The 21633-nt window shown below is 54.0% G+C and overlaps 1 protein-coding gene across 1 annotated transcript in view; it reads left to right on the top strand.

Annotated features, from left to right (window-relative positions):
- The window catches only part of LRP5 (LDL receptor related protein 5), a 137334-nt gene that overhangs the window by 95702 nt on the left and 19999 nt on the right, over positions 1-21633 (top strand). Inside the window, exons 10-17 of the mRNA XM_073010818.1 lie at positions 680-906; positions 2186-2370; positions 4460-4783; positions 7061-7260; positions 14799-15007; positions 16401-16591; positions 17282-17491; positions 21028-21153. Of these exons, the coding sequence (XP_072866919.1) occupies positions 680-906; positions 2186-2370; positions 4460-4783; positions 7061-7260; positions 14799-15007; positions 16401-16591; positions 17282-17491; positions 21028-21153 (1672 nt within the window). The remainder of the gene's footprint in view (positions 1-679; positions 907-2185; positions 2371-4459; positions 4784-7060; positions 7261-14798; positions 15008-16400; positions 16592-17281; positions 17492-21027; positions 21154-21633) is intronic.

Raw genomic sequence — 21633 nt, 5'->3', positions numbered from 1 at the left:
CCACTGCACTCCAAGCTGAGCAACAGAGCAAGACCTGTCTGTGTGAGGAAAAAAATATATATATATAATATATATATTATATATTTATAAATATATATAATTTAAAAATATTATATAAATGTATATTTATAAATGTATGTTATATCATATTTTATAAATATACATTTATATATTATATATATGTATATAAAATCTCGAAGTTGCTTTTTCCAAAAAGGTGTCTTGCTAAATTTCAAACGTTCGTTTAAAAACTTGAATCTTGGTGATCCTGTCCAGAATGTGTTCAGTAGCTGCTCCTGGTGGCCAAGCATCTTGGGAGATGTCTACAAAACACACTGGTTCTGGCTGGGCGCGGTGGCTCACGCCTGTAATCCCAGCACTTTGGGAGGCTGAAGCAGGTGGATTACCTGAGGTCTGGAGAGCAGCCTGGTCAACTTGGTGAAACCCCATCTCAACTAAAAATACAAAAAAATTAGCTGGGCGTGGTGGTGGGCACCCACCTCCTTGGGAGGCTAAGACAGGAGAATAGCTTAAACCCAGGGGGCAGAGGTTGCAGTGAGCTGAGATCGCACCATTGCACTCCAGGCTGGGCAAGAAGAATGAAACTCCGTCAAAAAAAAAAAAGAAAAAAGATGCTTGTTCCTAAAACGTGGCGCTTTTCCTCCTCACCTGCTACCAGACCATCAGCCGTGCCTTCATGAATGGGAGCTCGGTGGAGCACGTGGTAGAGTTTGGCCTTGACTACCCCGAGGGCATGGCCGTTGACTGGATGGGCAAGAACCTCTACTGGGCCGACACCGGGACCAACAGGATCGAAGTGGCACGGCTGGACGGGCAGTTCCGGCAAGTCCTCGTGTGGAGGGACTTGGACAACCCGAGGTCGCTGGCCCTGGATCCCACCAAAGGGTAAGGGTTTGCCTGTCCCGTGTGTTCTCGTGTCCACCTCTTTGTATGAGACAGTGCAGGGGTGCCAACTGGGCGAGGTGGCAGGCTGCCCGTGTAGCCCTCGGTGATTAGCCTTGATGATGTCCAGGACTGGTAGAACCCTCAGAGGTCATGGAGTTCATTCGTGGAGCAGGGGCTGAGGCTGTATCAGGCCCAGTGCTGGCTGCTTTCACCTGGGCTGTCTTACCAAAGCGTCCATGGAGCCTGCATAGGGCAGGTATCTGTGTCAGTTTTACAGATGCAGAAACAGGCTGAGAGAAACCAAGTGACTTTCCTAAGGTCACATACCCAGTTAGAGCAGAGCTGGGCCAGGAAGTGCTGTCTCAGGCTCCCAACCAGGCCTCCTTGCTTTGTACTCTTTTGCCAAAACCATGATCCAGAATTGACTTTGAGGTCCCCGGACCTCAGGCTCCTCTGAAATGGCCTCTTGGAGGCTGCTGAGCCACAGCTTAGGACCCACCTCGAGAAGTAAACGTGCTTGTAGCTGCCGGGCATCCTGGCGGCCATGCCTTGGGCACTGGGGTCAGACAGGCCCCAGTTGTGGGGGACGTCTCTCTGGACTTGAGTTTTCTTTTCTGTGCAGTGGGCACAGTGACCAGCCCGTAAAGCATCTGTGATGTGTGCAGCAGCCCAGTCCCTGCCTGTCACCTGTTCTGCTAGGGAAGGAAGGAAGACTTCAGGATGGCAGGACATAGAAAGAGGTCCAGGCTTTAGAGCAAGGGCAGGTCAAAGTTAGAAAATTCTGGAATGAGGATGTGCATTTCCTCCTCTGGATCTGCTAAAAGAAGAGGGAAGGAGGGGCTGCTGGGGGAGGAACCCAGAGCCGAGTTTACGTCCGGATCCTGCAAGGCTTCCCCTGCCCTGAGGTCTTGTTTTGTGATGTGCTCGTGTCCATCCTGGTTTCTGCTGTGTCCCCAACATCCGGCCAAGCTTAGGGGGATGTTCCAGCACACACTCGCCCTGTCTGTGCGCCTGTTTTTGTGTCTGTACATGGGTATTTACTTACCTTACAAGTGAGCCACTGTGGGAATTCAGGGAGGTGGCCCAGTGACCACCCCTGGAGGGATATGTGTGTGGCAGGGGGCGAGGGTCTCGCCCTTCCCTGCTTCCTGCGCGTGGCTTTCTCCAGGACGGGGAGGGCTGAGCTGAAGAGATGGGGGCAGTTGTGTCCCTCCGCCACCCGCTGTCCTGCGGTGAGAGTGGACTCACCGAGCCGGCCCTTCTCTCTTGTGCCTTCCAGCTACATCTACTGGACCGAGTGGGGCGGCAAGCCGAGGATCGTGCGGGCCTTCATGGACGGGACCAACTGCATGACGCTGGTGGACAAGGTGGGCCGGGCCAACGACCTCACCATTGACTATGCTGACCAGCGCCTCTACTGGACCGACCTGGACACCAACATGATCGAGTCATCCAACATGCTGGGTGAGGGCCGGGCCGGGGCCTGCTGGTCGTGGAGGGCGGGGCAGCTGGACGTTGGCCACCTCCCAGCCCCACCGCACATGCCCTGTGGCCTGCAATTCCCCAACCTGGCAGAAGTTGTGGCCACACCTTCGACTGCCCAGCAGCCTCACCCTCTGCTGTGGGGATTGTCCCTGTCCACCCCTGGGTGCCGTTGCTGCAGTTGTGTTGGGAGAGTCTCTGGTGACAGCTGTTTCCTGTGCACCTGCTGAGCACCAGGTCCCAGCTAATCCCTGTGCCAGGACTCTAACGCATGTGGTGGAGGTTTTCATTGCTAGGGAAGCTGAGGCCTGAGGAAGCCACATGACTTGCCTTAGGTCACAGAGCTGGTGAGTTCAGGATTCCCCCGAGACACCAGGGCCGGCACTCAATCCCCACCCAGCCCTGAGCCCCACTGTGTGTGTGGATTGTGCTGGGAGTGTCCACATGCCCGGGACCCAGGGACTTGTGCTCTCATGTCCTTTCTCCAGATCATGAGAATGAAGCTCAGGGAAGTTTGAAAAAAAAACCTATCCCAAGTCACACAGCGGCAGGAGCAGGATTTGAACCCAGAGCAGGGGACTGCACACTCTGTTCTGCTAGAGTAGTTATGTTAGCTGTCCTGGGTGATATGGCAGGTGACAGGAGCCACCATGCTCAACAAAGGTACCCCCATACCCCCTGCCAAGTCGAGAGAGTGGAAGGTCAGGGGCAGATGCTCTGAAGGGCCAGGTGCAGTGGCTCACACCTGTAATCCCAGCACTTTGTGAGGCCAAGGTGGGCAGATAGTTTGAGCCCAGGAGTTCAGGACCAGCCTGGGTAACGTAATGAGACCCCATCTCTACAAAAAATTTTTTAAAACATTAGCTGGGCATGGTGGTTCATGCCTGTAGTCCTAGCTACTTGGGAGGACAGATAGAAGGATTGCTTGAGCCCAGGAGGTTGAGGCTGTGGTGAGCTATGATCGTGCCACTACACTCCAGCCTGGGCAATAGAGTGAGACCCTGTCTCAAAAAAAAAAAAAAAAAAAGGAAGAAAAGAAAAAAACTCTGAGGGCTCAGGTCCAAGCCCCCAGGCAGCCCTTGGCTTGAGGGCAGACAAAGGAGGAGGGGGTCACCTGGGCAGCCCTGACTTTTGGCCCCTGGCAGAGGGACCTTTGGTGACCTTGACCCTAGCAGAACCTCTGAGCACATCAGCCATGTCAAACCGCTCAGGAATGACAGCAAGAATTTGGCTTCTGACAACCACTGCTACTCGCCATCTGCGGTGGGCGTGTTGTGCCCATTTTACAGATGAGGAGGCTGGGGCATCGGCCAGCTGCATGCCTTGTCCCACGTACTGCGTAGGCAGAGCTGGCACTTGAACCCCGTGTCCCGGTTGCTGCTGGGGGTGGGCTGCACCCTGGCTTGTGAGGCCAGTACCTAGGTTTGCACATGACTTCGTGACCGTCACCAGCTCTGCAGGGAATCCCGTGACCCAGCTCATCCAGGCCGCATGCAAACCTGTTGCCAGGCGAGAAACCGGTCACAGCACAGCTGTGGTTGCCTGAAATGATTAAGCTCATTAATCACCCCGGAGTGAGGACAGACTCAGATGAAAACTAGCAAAAGCCCCTGGAAATTCATGTGACCCTGCCAGTGAGGGTGGCCATGTGCATTGCAGCCTGGCCGTCATTCTGCTGTACGTACAGTGTTTTGGACTTAAACGCTCTGGATGTTTACTGAGTGCTTGAATAATAACATGGAAGGCCTGGGCTTGTTGCTGCGGGAGTGAAGGATGCATAGCCAGGCCTGACATGGTGAGAACAGGAACGTGGAACCTCGTTGCCTGCCTGGGTAGTAATCCCGGCCCTGCCGCTTAGCAGCTGTGTGACTGTAGCCAGGTCACTTAATTTTAGTAGATCCTGCCTGCTCTTCAGTGGATCTTGCCAGTTTTCCAAGGTGGCCAAACACTTTAAGGCACTCACGTGGTTGCTAGGCTGCAGGGTTGAACTCCGGCTTGTCCCTCAGGGTGCCCTGTGCTCTGTGGCCTGGCTGTGCCGTTGCTGACACCGTGCCCGTGTGTGTCCATGCAGGTCAGGAGCGGGTTGTGATTGCCGACGACCTCCCGCACCCGTTCGGTCTGACGCAGTACAGCGATTATATCTACTGGACCGACTGGAATCTGCACAGCATCGAGCGGGCCGACAAGACCAGCGGCCGGAACCGCACCCTCATCCAGGGCCACCTGGACTTCGTGATGGACATCCTGGTGTTCCACTCCTCCCGCCAGGATGGCCTCAACGACTGTATGCACAACAACGGGCAGTGTGGACAGCTGTGCCTTGCCATCCCCGGTGGCCACCGCTGCGGCTGTGCCTCACACCACACCCTGGACCCCAGCAGTCGAAACTGCAGCCGTAAGTGCCTCGCGGTCCCCGAACCTCACTCTCTCATTAGATCAGACTGGTTCTGGGAGCTGATGCTGAAAGAAGTTTCTCATCTGGGGTTCCTGGGTGTACACAGATGGTTGGGTAGGTTGTGCACTGCACAAGCTGCATGATGCTACCTGAAGGTCCAGGTCCAGGCTGGGTGGACTTGTTGCTTCATCAGGACACAGGTAAATGGCCAAAACCCCTCAGCTGGCAGGTCTCGGAAAGGACCTTTGGGTGTGAAAACCAGTCGTGGGGGAAGGGCGCTCGCTCATACTGCCAGCACGATGCTGAGTGCTTTCCATGGCACTCATTCACTCCTCAAGCCTGGAGGGTGGGGAGTAGCATGGTCCCATTTCACATACAAGGAACCCGACACACAGAGAGGTGTGGCAACCCACCCAAGGCCATATGACCGGAGCGGGTTGAGCCAGGGTTGACTGTGGCAGGCTGGCTCAAGAGTCCCTGCTCCTGAACCCTTGCCAGGCAGCCTGGCATCAGTTCGGGCAATTTTTGCCCTGACCCTCGGAAGCAGGTGAGCCTCTTTGTTCTCGTGTCAGTGATGAGAAGAGTGACTTTCCTGTGGCCCCTCTAGAGTACATGTGCTTCCTGTTGGCAGTCTCTTCCCCCATGACATCAGCAGTGAGCTGGTTATGATTCCCTACGCAGAACTTGATAGTTTATAAAGCTCTTTGTCACCCAGGCCCCGTTGGAGTCTCATGTAGACCTGGGCACCGGCAGGGCTGGTCTTGCCTGTCCCAGCTGCATGGATGGGGAACTTGAGGCTTGCAAAGGTTAAGGGGCTGTTCGAGGCCCGGGCTGGCAGGAGATGGGCCTGGGCCAGAGTCTGGGACTTCCCATGGCTGGACTGTCTTTAGTCCTGTTGCTCACCATGCCTCCCTGGGGCCATGATCTTGGAGAGTCAAACGGAGGTGCAGGTAACCCATGGCAAGGAGGGGTTGCCATGACTTAAGAGTCCCCGTCCTGTGCCCGGCAGACCTGGTGCAGTGACTTGGATTTCAGACCAGCCACTGTAGCCTGAAGTGCCACAGCTTCTGAACCCAGGCAGGACTCAGGCCAGGAGACTCTGTTTGCTGCTGAGAGGGAGAGGCCACTGGATGTCCTGGTCCTGCTAGAGAGCTGGTTCTTCCGGTCCTGCTGCCAGTGCACTGAGAGGAGGCCCAGCTTGATTCCGGGGCTGCCTTGTGGTGGCACATGCTGCTCACTGACACCCTCGAGGAGTATCTCCTCCTGGGCTTGTCGTTGACTGTGCCCAGTTTTCTGCAGTTCACTGGTGTACACATAGGCACATAGCAAACTGCACACACAGTCATGGGTACGAGTTTCACTACCATTCCACCACCAGTGTTCACACCATTACCTGCCTTCTGTCTTAAGTTTTCATCATTTAAAAATAAATTTATTGGGCTGGGCGCGGTGGCTCACAGCTGTAATCCCAGCACTTTGGGAAGCTGAGGTGGGCGGATCACCCGAGGTCAGGAGTTCAAGACCAGCCTGGCCAATATGGTGAAACTCCATCTCTACTAAAAATAAAAAATTAGCTGGGCATGGTGGGGCACACCTGTAATCCCAGCTACTCGGGAGGCTGAGACAGGAGAATCGCTTGAACTTGGGAAGTAGAAGTTTCAAGTGAGCCGAGTTTGTGCCACTGCACTCTAGCCTGGACAACAAGAGCGAAACTCTATCTCAAATAAATAAATAAATAAATAAATAAATGGCAGGGCGCACTGGCTCACACCTGTAATCCCAGCACTTTGGAGGCCGAGGCGGGTGGATCACGCGGTCAGGAGATCAAGACCATCCTGGTTAACACGGTGAAACCCCGTCTGTACTAAAAATACAAAAAATTAACTGGGTGTAGTGGCGGGCCCCTGTAGTCCTGGCTACTTGGGAGGTTGAGGCAGAAGAATGGTGTGAACCCAGGAAGCGGAGCTTGCAGTGAGCCAAGATCGTCCAGCCTGGGCAATAGTGTGAGACTCCGTCTCAAAATAAATAAATAAATAAATAATCTATTTCAAAAATAACACTTGTACTTTGAAACAGCAGAGACACATATGACATGAAGAGTGAAATTCCCCATAGCGCACCCCCAAGAGACAGCCCTGGTCCCCCTATCTTTCCCGTGGACCTCCAGCGGGGTGGATGCTGGGCCACCTATTGTAGTCAAGTGGTGTGCTGTCCCGCCCGCCAGCTCCTCTTTGGCTTCCAGACACCCACCTGCAACCCTGTCTTTGCCTCCTCTAGCGCCCACCACCTTCTTGCTGTTCAGCCAGAAATCTGCCATCAGTCGGATGATCCCGGACGACCAGCACAGCCCGGATCTCATCCTGCCCCTGCATGGGCTGAGGAACGTCAAAGCCATCGACTATGACCCACTGGACAAGTTCATCTACTGGGTGGACGGGCGCCAGAACATCAAGCGAGCCAAGGACGATGGGACCCAGGCAGGTGCCCTGTTAGGGTGCGGGGTGCTTCCCAAGGTGCGCCTCTTGCTAGTTTCCAGGCTGCTGCCCTTGTCCTTAGCAGAGGGAGGAAACAGAACTTGGTTCTGGGTGAACGATGACTTGGGCTTCGATTACATAGTCATGGGGTATAACCCTGAGCTGCGTGGAACCCCGAGACTGTGATTATCTGTAGAAACTGGGTTTCCTAGTAGTTTAAGTAGTCATGGTGGGGTCAAACCCCACAGAACTTTTTTCTTTCCAAGAAAGAAAAGTAGTCTTGTGTCATACAGGGGTAGTTGGTACTGGTTAATCTAGGTTTATCCTTTATTTTGTAGGAATTGTGCAGTCATTTCTGCTACAATGCAGTATATATGCTTCTAAAAGTCACCACACTGCAAAATTGCACAGTAAAAATGACACGACTCATAGGAAAAAGGGGACCAGGGCACAGCCCCCAAAATCTCCGTCAATGACATGTAACAGAAGAGAGGAACCTGGGAAATAGCAGAGTGCCTTTTGCACATTAAATGGTTAGATATATCCCACAATACTGTGCATTCGCAAACATTAACGCTGCAATAAATACGGCACTTTACCTTGGGAAGATCAGGAGTTGGCTTATGAGTGTGGAAGGGTGCAAGGGTGCCGTGCGTGAGTTTTCGTGAAGCGCTGGAAGGAGGATTGTGGGAAATCAGATGGAAAGTTCTCACCCCAGGTGTGGAGAGGAGTGGGTCATGGCCCCAGCAGTGAGCCCAGGGAGGTCAGAGACGGAGGGGTGTGTGTGGGTGTGACCCTGCGCAGTTCCCTGCCGGCTGTGGTTTTCTGCCTTCGCTTAATGTGTCTCACGGAGGAAATTGTGCATGAGCAAATGTGAAACCGTGCTGTGCTCAAATTGTCCTGATACATCACTGCATTGGAACAGAGTTGCTTTTTTTTATTTTTTGAGATGGAGTCTCACTGTGTCACCCAGCCTGGAGTGCAGTGGCATGATCCCGGCTTGCTGCAACCTCTGCCTCCTACCTTCAAGCGATTCTCCTGCCTCGGCCTCCTGAATAACTGGGATTACAGGCGTGAGCCACCGCAGCCCGGCCAGATTTGCATTTTTAAAACAATTGCTAGGCTGGGCGTGGTGGCTCACGCCTGTAATCCCAGCACTTTGGGAGGCCGAGGCAGGCGGATCACCTGAGGTCAGGAGTTCAAGACCAGCCTGGCCAACATGGTGAAACCCCGTCTCTACTGAAAATACAAAAATTAGCTGGGCGTGGTGGCGGGTGCCTGTAATCCCAGTTACTCAGGAGGCTGAGGCAGGAGAATCACTTGAACCCAGGAGGCAGAGGTTGCAGTGAGCCAAGATCGCACCATTGCACTCCAGCCTGGGTGACAAGAGCAAAACTCCGTCTCAAAAAATAAAAAATAAAAAAACAAGTGCTGTAGCACGAGCAACCACTTTGTGGTGTCAGGCTTGTGTGACCTGTTCCAGGAATGATGTGCTCGCGGCGGCCTCAGGCCCACCTGGAGTCGGCAGCATGGGGCACAACAGGTTCATTAGCATAGAATTCCAGGATAGGCCTGTCTCCTAAGCAGCCTTCTTTTATAAAAACTACAGAGCCCGCATGTAATCCCAGCACTTTGGGAGGCTGAGGCGGGTGGATCATGAGGTCAGGAGCTCAAGACCAGCCTGGCCAACATGGTGAAATCCCGTCTCTACTAAATATACAAAAATTAGCTGGGTGTGGTGGCGAGCACCTGTAGTCCCAGCTACTCAGGAGGCTGAGGCAGGAGAATTGCTTGAACCTGGAAGGCAGAGGTTGCAGTGAGCTGAGACCACGCCATTGCACTCCAGCCTGGGCAACAGAGCGAGACTCCATCTCAAAACAAAACAAAACAAAAAAACTACAGAGCCACACGGCCTCTTTCTCCACTGAGCATCGGTGTGGGAGCTTGTGTTATTGTGGTGAAATCTTGGTACTTTCTTGAGTACTCAGAGAGAGGCTGAGCGTCTGGAAAGACTTTCAGATGGGTCGCCATGTCCGCCGTCAGTTCCGCTGTCGTGCCCCCCATCTGAAGGCTGGTGCTGTCCAGACAGGCTGGACGCCCCTTTCCACCAGATCCTTCCTCCTGCAGCAGTTTCTAGTTGAGTTGTACTGTAAGGTCTGTGTCCTTGGTTGATGGCAAAAGTCAGCCAAATTGAAATTCAGAGCCATGCCTGGCTCCCTGGAGCTTCTCTCCTGGGCAGCTGTGATCATTGCCTCTGTTGTGGTGCAGATGGTGGAAATGGATTCCTTTCATCTCGCTTGCTACAGGTGACTGTCACGTGGAGTCCTTTGGAGAAAGGGACGTGTTAATTGATGGATGTGTGGCTCCCATGCTGAGAAAGCTCCTGGGCGTACATTGCCTTAGTGTCTCATTGGAGCTGCATTCTTTTCTGGTGTCTGGTAGGCAGAAGTGATGAAGACTTGGAAGAAAACCCAGAAGGTTTTCCACTTAATTTGGAGAGTGTGCTTTTCCCCTCTTGTGTCTGTCGCTAAGGTCCAGCCTCCTGCAGCCGCCCCGCTCTGTGGGCGCTGGCTTTGATTCTTTACCAGGGGTAAATTAAATTACTTCACCTGCTCCTCCAAAAGATGGTGTCTAAATTATCATCCAGTTGGCCAAGGTTTTGTTTTCTATTAATTGTTTTTATTTTTTATTGTGGTAAATATACATAACATAAAATTTACCATTTTAATTATTTTGTTCTTGTTTTTGAGACAGGGTCTCACCCCAGTGCCTGGGCTGGAGTGCAGTGGTGCGATCATGGCTCACTGCAGCCTCAGCCTCCGGGGCTCCAGTGATCCTCTCACCTCAGCCTCTCTAGTAGCTGGAACTACAGGCATACACTACCACATCTGGCTGATATTTTTAATTGTAGAGACCCACTATGTTGCCCAGGCTGGTCTCAACTCCTGGACTCAAGCCATCCGCCCACCTCACCCTCCCAAAGTGCTGGGATTACAGGCATGAGCCACAACACCCAGCCATTTTAACTTTCTTTCTTTTCTTTTCTTTTCTTTTCTTTTCTTTTCTTTTCTTTTCTTTTCTTTTCTTTCTTTCTTTCTCTTTCTTTCTCTCTCTCTCTCTCTCTTTCTTTCTTTCTGTCTCTTTCTTTCTGTCTGTCTGTCTTTCTTTTTTGAGATGGAGTCTTGCTCTGTCACCCAGGCTGGAGTGGAACGGCGCGGTATCGACTCACTGCAACCTCTGCCTCCCAGGTTTAAGCGATTCTCCTGCCTCAGCCTCCTGAGTAGCTGGGACTACAGGGGTCCATCACCATGCCCAGCTAATTTTTGTATTTTTTAGCAGAGATGGGGTTTCACCATGTTGGCCAGGCTGGTCTCGAACTTCTAACCTGGTTATCCGCCCACCTTAGCCTCCCAAAGTGCTGAGATTACAGGCGTGAGCCACCGTGCCCGCCCTTGTTTTTTTTTGAGACAAGGTCTTGCCCTGTCGCCCAGACTGGAGTGCAGTGGTGCGCTCTTGGCTTGCTGCAGCCTCCACCTCCCAGGCTCAAGTTGTGCACCTCCACACCTGGCTAATGGTATTTTATGTAGAGACAGGTTTCACCATGTTGCCCAGGCTGGCCTCGAACTGGACTCAAGCAGCCCGTCCACCTCGGCCTCCCAAAGTACTGAGATAACAGGCGTGAGCCACCGCGCCCAGCCCATTTTACCTATTCTGCAGTGGACAGTTCAGTGGCATTCAGTCAGTTCACATGGTAACCACCACCGCCATTCATCTCCAGACTGCTTCACCTTCTCGGACCGAAACTGTGCATTAAACACACTCCTCATCTCCCTCTCACAGCCACCATTCTACTTTCTGTCTCTCTCTGCCTTCTCTAGGTACCACATGTAAGTGGAATTATACCAATATTTGCCCTTCTGTAACTAGCTCTTTTCACGTGGCATGGTGTCCTCAAGGTCCATCTGTGTTGTGGCCTATGTCAGAATTTCCTTCCTTAAATTAAGCCTGAGTAATAACCCACTGTAAGGGCTGGGTGTGGTGGCTCACGCCCTCTAATCCCAGCACTTTGGGAGTCTCAGATAGGCAGATCACTTGAGGTCAGGAGTTTGAGACCAGCCTGGCCAACATAGTGAAACACGGGCTCTACTAAAAGTACAAAATTAGCCGGGTGTGGTGGTGCGCACCTGTAATCCCAGTTACTCAGGAGGCCGAGGCAGGAGAATTGCTTGTACCCAGGAGGCAGAGGTTGCAGTGAACCAAGATTGTGCCTCTGCAGTCCAGCCTGAGCAACACAGTGAGACCCCGTCTCAAAAAAAAAAAAAAAAAATCATTGTACGGACCACATGTTGTTATTTATCCATCCACGGGTGCCAGGTCGCTTCCTCCTCTGGTTGTCGTGAATAAGCCACTCTGAACATTTCCTTCCATGGTGAAGGTTTTCTTCTAGTGAGGAAAAGGCACGTTGCCTGTGGTGTTGCATAGGATTCTGGTAAGAAACTTTGCACTAATTGTAAGTATTTGTACTTCACATTAAAAAGAAAGCTCAGGGGCCGGGTGCGGGGGCTCACGTCTATAATCCCAGCACTTTGGGAGGCTGAGGCGGGCGGATCACAAGGTCAAGAGATCGAGACCATCCTGGCTAACACGGTGAAACCCCATCTCTACTAAAAATACAAAAAAATTAGCTGGGCGTGGTGGCGAGCACCTGTAGTCCCAGCTAGTTGGGAGGCTGAGGCGGGAGAATGGCGCAAACCCGGGAGGCGGAGCTTGCAGTGAGCTGAGATCCGGCCACTGCACTCCAGTCTGGGCGACAGTGCGAGACTCCCTCTCAAAAAAAAAAAAAAAAAAAAAAAAAAAAGAGCTCAGGGTTTATGAAACTGGCCAGCCGTGTAAAGTTTGCTGTGTTGTTTTTGTGCCTGGGAGGAGTGTGGCCAGGGTGTCACGTCACACAGTACACGTTTCTCAGATGGTGGTTCTCCAGACTGCTGTCCCAAAGTCTGGTTTTGCATCTGGTTCCCACAGACCCACCCTCCACAGTGAGCCTGATTTTGCCAGGGTAGCTGGAATCTTGCTTGTCTTCCAGCCTGGCAGCTGTACCAGGCCAGGGTCCGCAGCTGAGAGCTCTGTGGCTTTTTTTTTTTTTTTTTTTTTGAGACGGAGTCTCGCTCTGTCGCCCGGGCTGGGGTGCAGTGGCCAGATCTCAGCTCACTGCAAGCTCCGCCTCCCGGGTTCACGCCATTCTCCTGCCTCAGCCTCCCGAGTAGCTGGGACTACAGGCGCCGCCACCTCGCCCGGCTAGATTTTTGTATTTTTTAGTAGAGACGGGGTTTCACCGTGTTAGCCAGGGTGGTCTTGATCTCTTGACCTCGTGATCCGCCCGTCTCGGCCTCCCAAAGTGCTGGGATTACAGGCTTGAGCCACCGCGCCCGGCCGCTCTGTGGCTTTTAGGAGGGAATTTGTTCAGTTGGTGTTGACACACGGGCCCCTAGGGTCCATCGCTCTGTGATGATGTGGATGTTGTTATCTACAAAGACACGTGATCGTTCGCGTCCGATGAAAGTGATGATGTCTTTGCAGCTACCCAGCAAGGCTGTGTGTGTGTGGTGTGTGGTGTGCGTGTGGTGTGTGTGTGTGTGTATACATGGGGGAGGGAGGCACCCTTTCCATCTGGGTCCAAGAGGCTGGGCCTGGGGAAGAAGCTTCTTTTTATTTACTTAGAGACTTTATTTGTATTTTTCAGGCTGGGGTGTGGTGATATGAGCATAGGATGTGTGTGTGTGTGGTGTGTGTTGTGTGTGAGGTGTGTATGTGTATGGGGGAGGGAGGCACCCATTCCACTTGGGTCCAAGAGGCTGGGCCTGGGGAAGAAGTTTCTTTTTATCTACTTAGACACTTTGTTTTATTTGTATTTTTTTGAGACAGGGTCCTACTCTGTCACCCAGGCTGGGGTGTGGTGGAATGAGCATAGCTCACTGCAGCCTTGGCCTCCCAGGCTTAAGTGATCCTCCCACCTCAGCCTTCTGAGTAGCTGGGACTGTAGGCGTGCGTCACCATACCGAGCTAGTGTGTTTTTGTTTGGTTGGTTTAATTTTTTTTTATGCAGATGGAGTCTTGCTACGTTGCCCAGACTAGTCTCAAACTCCTCAGCTCACATGATTCTCCCACCTCGGTTTCCCGACATTCTGGGATCACGGGCATGAGCCACTGCTGCCTCCCTGTTTTATTAACTGCTGAAAGACCTAGATAAAGTCTGAAAAGACTTACTATCAGAGCACCATCCTGAGATGATTCCCTCTGACTCAAGGGAGGGGGAGGGGAGCTTTTCCTTCAGGCCTGGGTGGCAGTAGCCCAGGTTCTCTAGGCGCCATTTGCCCCAGGCCAAATCACTTGGGATCTTGGATGCAGCTGTCTTTTGGGGTAACCCAAAGGGACCAGATCCCCCAGGGCAGTAGGCTTCTGGGCTGTCCTCTCCTCCTACGTCAGCTCAGTAAGATCCCTTCGAAGGGATGCTGTTTCCGAGGCCCCAAAAGCCCAGGCTCATCCCTGAGATGCAGAGGGTGGGCTAGGCTCAGGCAGCGCTCCAGCATCTCCTGGCCGGTGACCCCGGAGAGTCCTTGAGAGTCACTGAGAGATGTGGCTGCCCTTCGTTCTCAAGAGGGGCTCTGGGTCACTCCCCACACTCACCTGCCCCCACCCACCCTCACCTGACCCCCAACCTCACCTACCCCCACATCTGTACCAGCCCCTTTACCCTCACCTGCCCTACCCACCCTCACCTCCCCTGTACCCTCACCTCACCCACTCACCCACCCCTGCACCCTCACCTGTCCCCCACCTTCACCTAACCCCCACCCTCACCTGGCCTCCCCCTCACCTGGCCTCCCCCTCACCTGGCCTCCTTCCCTTGGGGAAGGGGTTATAAGGGGTGGCCCCTACACTGGCTGTCCTGGTGCCCTGCAGAGAAAACAGGACATGAGGGCTGCAGTCCAAAAGCTTGCGTCCTAGCAGGTGGAGAAGACAGGGACGTGTTGGGAAGGGCCCTGTGGTCCTGGGTGCCTTCTTGGCCGTCAGCAGAGCCTTCATGGGAGCACCAGGCTAGTGGCGCACAGCTGGGTCCCCCGGTGGGTTGGCTGATGAGGCCTTGAGTCTGAGGTGGCAAGAGCTCTTCCAGAGGCCGTTGTCCTAATCGCTCCGGCATACTCGGGTGGGCATGTAGTTAGGAGCTGGTTGAAGAGGAGAGACCCCCACACCAGTACTGGGATTTGACTTTCAGGCTAAACTCGAGAACCGTGGCCTCTGCTCTTCTGCCAGAGCTCTCCAGCCAGTGCCGGGGTGGTCTCCGCCAGTGCTGGGGGTCTCCAGCCGGTACCCGGGGGGTCTCTGCCAGTGCCGGGGGGTCTCCAGCCAGTGCCCGAGGGTCTCCGCCAGTGCCCGGGGGTCTCCACCAGTGCCTGGGGGGTCTCTGCCAGTGCCGGGGGGTCTCCACCAGTGCCCGGGGGTCTCCGCCAGTGCTCAGGAGTCTTGGTTTCTTTGTCTTACAGCCCTTTGTTTTGACCTCTCTGAGCCAAGGCCAAAACCCAGACAGGCAGCCCCACGACCTCAGCATCGACATCTACAGCCGGACGCTGTTCTGGACGTGCGAGGCCACCAATACCATCAACGTCCACAGGCTGAGCGGGGAAGCCATGGGGGTGGTGCTGCGTGGGGACCGCGACAAGCCCAGGGCCATCGTCGTCAATGCGGAGCGAGGGTAGGAGGCCAATGGGTGGGTGGGGTGCTGCCCCCCAGGCATGCCCGCCGTGTCTTCCGCCGAATGCCAGCCTCTCACAGGCTGGGGTGATTTTCCACCCCGGTGATCCAATGGGTGGCTTTCCGGGATCCCGAAAGCAAACACAGACTCTTTCACGGGCGCTCCAGGGAAGCAGAAAGCCCTGAGGGCTGGAAGGGAAGGGGTAGCTCTGCTGAGAGGTCACAGGGCAGCGCTGGCCAACAGGAGTTGCAGTTGGTAGGTTTTGTACCATCCCTGTTAAACTTGAACCCTGTGCAGAAATCCCTTCCACGGCACGGGGGCTGCCCGTTGACTCGCTCCTGTTCCACCGCAGGGAGCTCCTGGGCTTCTTCCTCCCGGAGGCCCCCGATGCTCCCACCTGTTGGTCGTCAGAGCTTCTCGTTGGTGGGAAGGCACCCAGGACCTGAAGGTCTCCAGAGGGAATAGCCAGGGAAAGAGGGAGACCGAAACCCATGTGACATGAAACTCAGGCTCCAAACTGAGCATGGCAATGTTTGCGGACAGGAGCACGATGGCCTTCCTCCGATAGCTGGGGGGCTGGCATGAAGACGAGAGCTACAGCCAGCACAGGTCCTGGGCCAGGAGCCCAGCGTTTGAGCCCTGACTCTGCCACTTACTGCCCACGTGACCTCAGGCGAGTGGCATAACCTCTTGGAGACTCAGTTTCCTCATTGGTAGGAGTGGCGGCCACAGTGATGCAGCCTCTGCAGCACACGGTGGGGTCAGTGGGCGGGAGCCCCGGGTCTGTAAGGTGGCTGTGCAGGAGCCAGCTGAGCTGGTCTCCCAGTGGCCAGGGCTCCGGGGTCCTTAGCAGCTGTGGGGGCCTGCATCTGTCTCCCATGGCTGCTGTCAGAAATTACCAGAAGCTAAGTGGCTGAGAGTAATGGACGCTTGTTCTCTCACACTTCCTGAGGCCAGAAGCCTGAGATCAAGGTGTGGCAGGGCCCTGCGCCCTCTGAAGGCTCTGAGGGAACCTTTGGGTTTCTGGTGGCTCCAGGCATCCCTTGACTTGTCATGTCACTCCAGTCTCTCTGACGGCACATTGCATGCCCTCTTCTGTGTCACTTAAGGACACTTCAGTTGGCTTTAGGGCCCACCCTCACCCATTGTGGTCGTATCTTGATCCTTTGTGACATTTGTGAAGACCCTGTTTCCAAATAAGCTCACATTCCGAGGTTCTGAGGTGGACGTGAATTTGGGGAGCACTGTTCAACTAGTATGGAATGTGACCTGTCAGCCTCGGGCAGCCCTGAGAGGCAGGGCCTTTCCACAGCCCAGCTGGGTGCCCTGAGCTCCGCGCTGGCCGAGGAGACGCCGTCCCCGCACCCATCCTTCACCTGCCACCCTCCCGCAGGTACCTGTACTTCACCAACATGCAGGACCGGGCAGCCAAGATCGAACGCGCGGCCCTGGACGGCACTGAGCGCGAGGTCCTCTTCACCACCGGCCTCATCCGCCCCGTGGCCCTGGTGGTGGACAATACACTGGGCAAGCTGTTCTGGGTGGACGCGGACCTGAAGCGCATTGAGAGCTGCGACCTGTCAGGTATGCGCCCCGGGGCCTGCCCTGCCGCAGACACCCTGCCTGCCTTGTCGTCAGTAATGGCAGCAGCTGCCAGATTGTCCAGGACCTGTCATGAGCCCAGCACTGCACCGGGGACTTTGCATGTAGCATGTTTAGTCCTCACGCCGACAACTCCAGGCTGGGGTTCCGAGTGAGCCCCACTGGGCAGAGGCAGAAGATGAGGCTCAGAGAGGGTGAGCGAGCTGCTTGGGGCCCCACAGCCGGGGATGGAGCAGGACTCCAGCCTAGCCTCTGCCCCTGGCACCTGCACAAGCAGCTGCTCTGCTCTGGGCTGTGTTAGGCCGTGAGGACTGGAGAGAAATGAAAGTTGGTGCTTAGAGAGGGCGCGCAGGTCCCCGTGGCTTTTCCTCTTATGATGGGGTGGGTGGGGGAGGGGAGGGGCCATGCTTGCAGGGGCCAGTGACCGAGGCCCGCCGTTGGAACTGATGGCCTTCCTCCCGAGCCCGGCCCAGGTGGGAGCAGGGCTTTCCGAGGGCTCGGCTTGGGTTGGCCTGCTTCCAGGGACTCTCTCTGCTGCAGCTCCCATCCCTGCCCAGAGCACGAGATCCCCCCTGCTCCCTGGCAGCCCTGTCAACCTCTGTCCTCCCAAGCTGAGTGTGGGGCGAGCTCTGGAGGTCAGCACCGCTCAGGGGGGCCCTGTGCTGCTTGCAGGGGCCAACCGCCTGACCCTGGAGGACGCCAACATCGTGCAGCCTCTGGGCCTGACCGTCCTTGGCAAGCACCTCTACTGGATCGACCGCCAGCAGCAGATGATCGAGCGTGTGGAGAAGACCACTGGGGACAAGCGGACTCGAGTCCAGGGCCGCGTCGCCCACCTCACTGGTATCCACGCGGTGGAGGAAGTCAGCCTGGAGGAGTTCTGTACGTGGGGACTGGCAGCGGCGGCGGGGGCAGGGTGGGCAGGGTGGCCTCTAACCCAGACCCCTAGAGGAGGTCGGAGGCCAGTGCAGGAGCCTGCGTGGCCTCAGCCGGGCGGTGGGCTCTGCCAGATGCCAATTGTTTCCTGCTGGGGTTCAGTGAGACGTCCAAATGTCCTGAGGCCTCTGAGATTGTTTTCTTTTGCTGCAGAACAAATCACCACAAACAGCATTTTAAGATAATACCAACTCTTTTTTTTTTTTTTTTTTTTTTTGAGTCAGGATCTCGCTCCGTGCCCAGGCTGGAGCGCCATGGCATAAACACAGTTCACTGCAGCCTCGACCTCTGGGCTTAATTAAGCGAACCACCTGCCTCAGCCTCCCAGGTAGCTGGGACTACAGGTGCGCACCACCACACCTGGCCAATGTTTTTTGTAGAGACGGGGTTTCCCCATGTTTCCCAGGCTGGTCTGCAACTCCTGGGCTGAAGCAGTCTGCCTGCTGTGGCCTCCCAAAGTGCTAGGATTATAGGTGTGAGCCACTGGCCTGACAACACCCACGGATTGTCTTGGTTCTGTAAAGCAGAAGTCCAGGCATGGCATGGCTCACCTGGGTTCTCTGCTCAGGGTCTCACAGGGTCGGAATCAACGCTGGGCCCTCAGCGGAGGCTCGGTGGAGAAACAGGCTTCCCTGCTCACTCAGCAGGTGGCAGTTGGGGGATTGAGGTTCTGTTTTCTTTCCGGGTGTTGGTCGGGGACCACTCTCAGCTCCTAGAGACCACCCCAGGTCCTCGCCCCATGGCCTCTTTGCCTGAGCAGTGGGGGCTCCCTGCGTCAGTCTCTCCTGCACCTTGAGTCTCTCAACTTGCTCCTCTCCCACCAGCCGGGGAGCCTGCTCTGCTTCTAAAGGCCCCTGTGATTCAGTTCAGCCACCTGTGGATTAGATTAGCCTCCCCTTTGATAGACTCCAAGTCAGCTGATTAATAACCTTAATCACATCCACAGAATCCCTTCTGCCACATAAGGTCATGATGCTGTGCTGGGACTGGGGTGGGAAATGAGGGGGGGCATTTAGGATTCTGCCTGCCACTGCCTTGCTGTGCCCCAGGGCTTGGGGGAGGGAGCTGTGACTACAGTCCTTCCTCCCCTGCATGGTAACGATCTGAGAATGACTTGAGACCAGCCTGGGCAACATGGTGAGAACCCATCCCTTACAAAAAATGCCTCCCCCAGGCTGAGCTCAGTGGCTCACGCCTATAATCCCAGCACTTTGGGAGACCAAGGTGGGCTGATCATTTGAGGTTGGGAGTTCAAGACCAGCCTGGCCAACATAGTGAAATCCCATCTCTACTAAAAGTACAAAAATTAGCTGGGTATGGTGGCAGGTGCCTGTATTCCCAGCTACTGGGGAGGCTGAGGTGGGAGAATTACTCGAACCCGGGAGGTGGAAGTTGCAGTGAGCCGAGATTGTGCCACTGCTCTCCAACCTGGGCAACAAAGTGAGACTCTGTCTGAAAAAAAAAAAAAAAAAAAAAGGGCCGGGGGTGGTGGTGACAAAGGGACCCTATCTCAGAAAAACCAAGCACCTAATCCTTGAGACTGAGGAGGGATACTGTGAAGTTTTTCTGGGTGGGGCGGGGAGCAGAGTGTCTTCTGTCATTTCTTCCACCTGGGAGTGGCCAGCTCTCCCTCCAGGCTGCCTCCTCTTCTTCCCATTGTTGGGATGTTGGACACATTTGGTTAACTGGATAGAATAATGCAAGTTCCCAGGGACTTGGTCCATTTGCTATTTTATTTTATTTTATTTTATTTATTTTTTGAGACAGAGTTTCGCTTTTGTCACCCAGGCTGGAGTGCGGTGGCGCGATCTCGGCTCACTGCAACCTCTGCTTCCCAGGTTCAAGCAATTCTCCTATCTCAGCCTTCCAAGTAACTGGGATTATAGGTGCCCACCACCACACCAGGCTAATTTTTTGTATTTTTAGTAGAGACGGGTTTTCACCCATGTTGCCCAGGCTGATCTTGAACTCCTAGCCTCAGGTGATCCACCCGCCTAGGCCTCCCAAAGTGCTGGGATTATAGACGTGAGCCACCGTGCCTGGCACCATTTGCTATTTTAATTCCCATGTGTGTTAGTGTCCCACGGCTGCTGTAACAAATGACCACAAACTGGATGGCTTAAAGCAACAGAAATGCATTCCCCCGATGTGCTGGAGACCAGAAGCCCGCAACCAAGCTGTTGGGAGGGCTGTGCTTCCTCTGGAGGCTCCAGGGAGGATCTGTTTGTTGGCCCTTCCAGTGCTCTGGGTGCAGGTGTTCCATGCTTGTGGATGCACCACCTCAGCCTCTGCCCATCTTCGTGTGTCCATCTCCTTTGTGTCTGCGTCTTTACCTCTTTTTCATGTCTGTGTTGCCTCTTACAAGGACATTTGTCACTGGGTTTAGGGCCCACCCAAATCATCCAAGATGACCTCGTCTTGAGATCCTTAACCTGCAAAGACCCTTTTTCCAAAAAAAGGTTATGTTCACAGATTTTCTGCCTTAAGACATGGGTGTATCTTTCTGGGGGGCGCTATCCAACCCCTTATACAATGAAAGAAGGGAAGAGGGCCAGGTGCGGTGGCTCACACCTGTAATCTCAGCACTGTAGGAGGCTGAAGCGGGAGGGTCACTTGAGCCCAGGAGTTTAAGAGCAGCCTAGGCAACATGATGAGACCCTGTTTCTACAAAAAGTAAAAAAAAAAAAAAAAAAAAAAAAAAAAAAAAAAAAAAAAGCCAGGCGTGGTGGCTCACGCCTGTAATCCCAGCACTTTGGGAGGCTGAGGCAGGCGGATCATGTGGTAGGAGTTCGAGACCAGCCTGACCAACATGGTGAAACCCCATCTCTACTAAAAATACAAAAATTAGCTGGGCGTGGTGGCGCATGCCTGTAATCCCAGCTACTCGGGAGGCTGAGGCAGGAGAATTGCTTGAACCTGGGAGGTGGAGGTTGCAGTGAGCCAAGATCATGCCACTGCACTCCAACCTGGGCAACAGAGCCTGACTCTGTCTCAAAAAAAAAAAAAAAAAAGGCCAGGCATGGTGGTGCATGCCTGTAGTCCCAGCTACTCAGGAGGCTGAGTCAGGAGGGTTGTTTGACCCATAGAGATCAAGGCTACGGTGAGCCATGATCGCACCACTGCCCTCCAGCCGGGGCGACAGAGTGAGGCCCTGTCTCAAAGTAAGTAGATGAAGAGGAGAGACAAGTGGGCAGTTCAGAGTGATGGTCATGGGCACAGTAGGGACTGGTGCAGACAGGCTGGCTTGTGATGTCAAGCAAGTTCTGTAACTGTTTCCAGCCTCCATTTGTGTGTCAATTTCCATGGCAGTAGGAAGACTCTGTAGGCTGCCAAGAGGAATAAGTAGGAGGCTCCTCCTAGAGAGACGGGACCTGCGGGAGAGCCAGTTCTCCTGAGTTCTCATTTGGCCCCTACCCTCCAGGCTGTGGTTCTAAGGTGAGGGGCAGAGCCTGACCTCCGTTTGCCTTGTTTTGTCCTTGCAGCAGCCCACCCATGTGCCCGTGACAATGGTGGCTGCTCCCACATCTGTATTGCCAAGGGTGATGGGACACCACGGTGCTCATGCCCAGTCCACCTCGTGCTCCTGCAGAACCTGCTGACCTGTGGAGGTAGGTGTGACCTGGGTGCTCTGTTGGGGTAATGGACAGGTACCTGATTCTGTGCCTGCCAGGTTGCTGCTTGGCATCCTTTTAAAATCACAGTCCCTGTGGCGTCCAGTTTCCAAAGCTGATTGTCTCTTCCTTTGTCCTCCTTTCTTTTCTAGTATGTGCATTCGGTGCTATGAATTTTCCTCTAAGTACTGCATTTCCTGCATCTCACAAATTTTGTTATATTTTCATTTTCAGGTAGTTTGAATATTTTTACACTTCTCCTGAGATGACGTGTTTGGCTCGTGTGTTATTTAGAAGTGTTGCTTAGTTTCTAAAGAATTGGAGCTTTTCCAGCTGTCTCTCTGCAACTGATTGCTAATTTAATTCCACTGTAGTCTGAGAGCTTATTTTGTATGATTTCTATTTTAAATGTGTTGGGTGTGGTGTTTTTGTTGTTTTTTTTTGTGTGTGTTTGTTTTGTTTTGTTTTTGATACAGT

The sequence above is a fragment of the Chlorocebus sabaeus genome, chromosome 1 (genome assembly GCF_047675955.1).
Source record: "Chlorocebus sabaeus isolate Y175 chromosome 1, mChlSab1.0.hap1, whole genome shotgun sequence".
Classification (NCBI taxonomy): Eukaryota; Metazoa; Chordata; class Mammalia; order Primates; family Cercopithecidae; genus Chlorocebus; species Chlorocebus sabaeus.
Note: the sequence above shows the minus strand (reverse complement) of the source record. Positions and strands in the feature narration are given on the sequence as shown.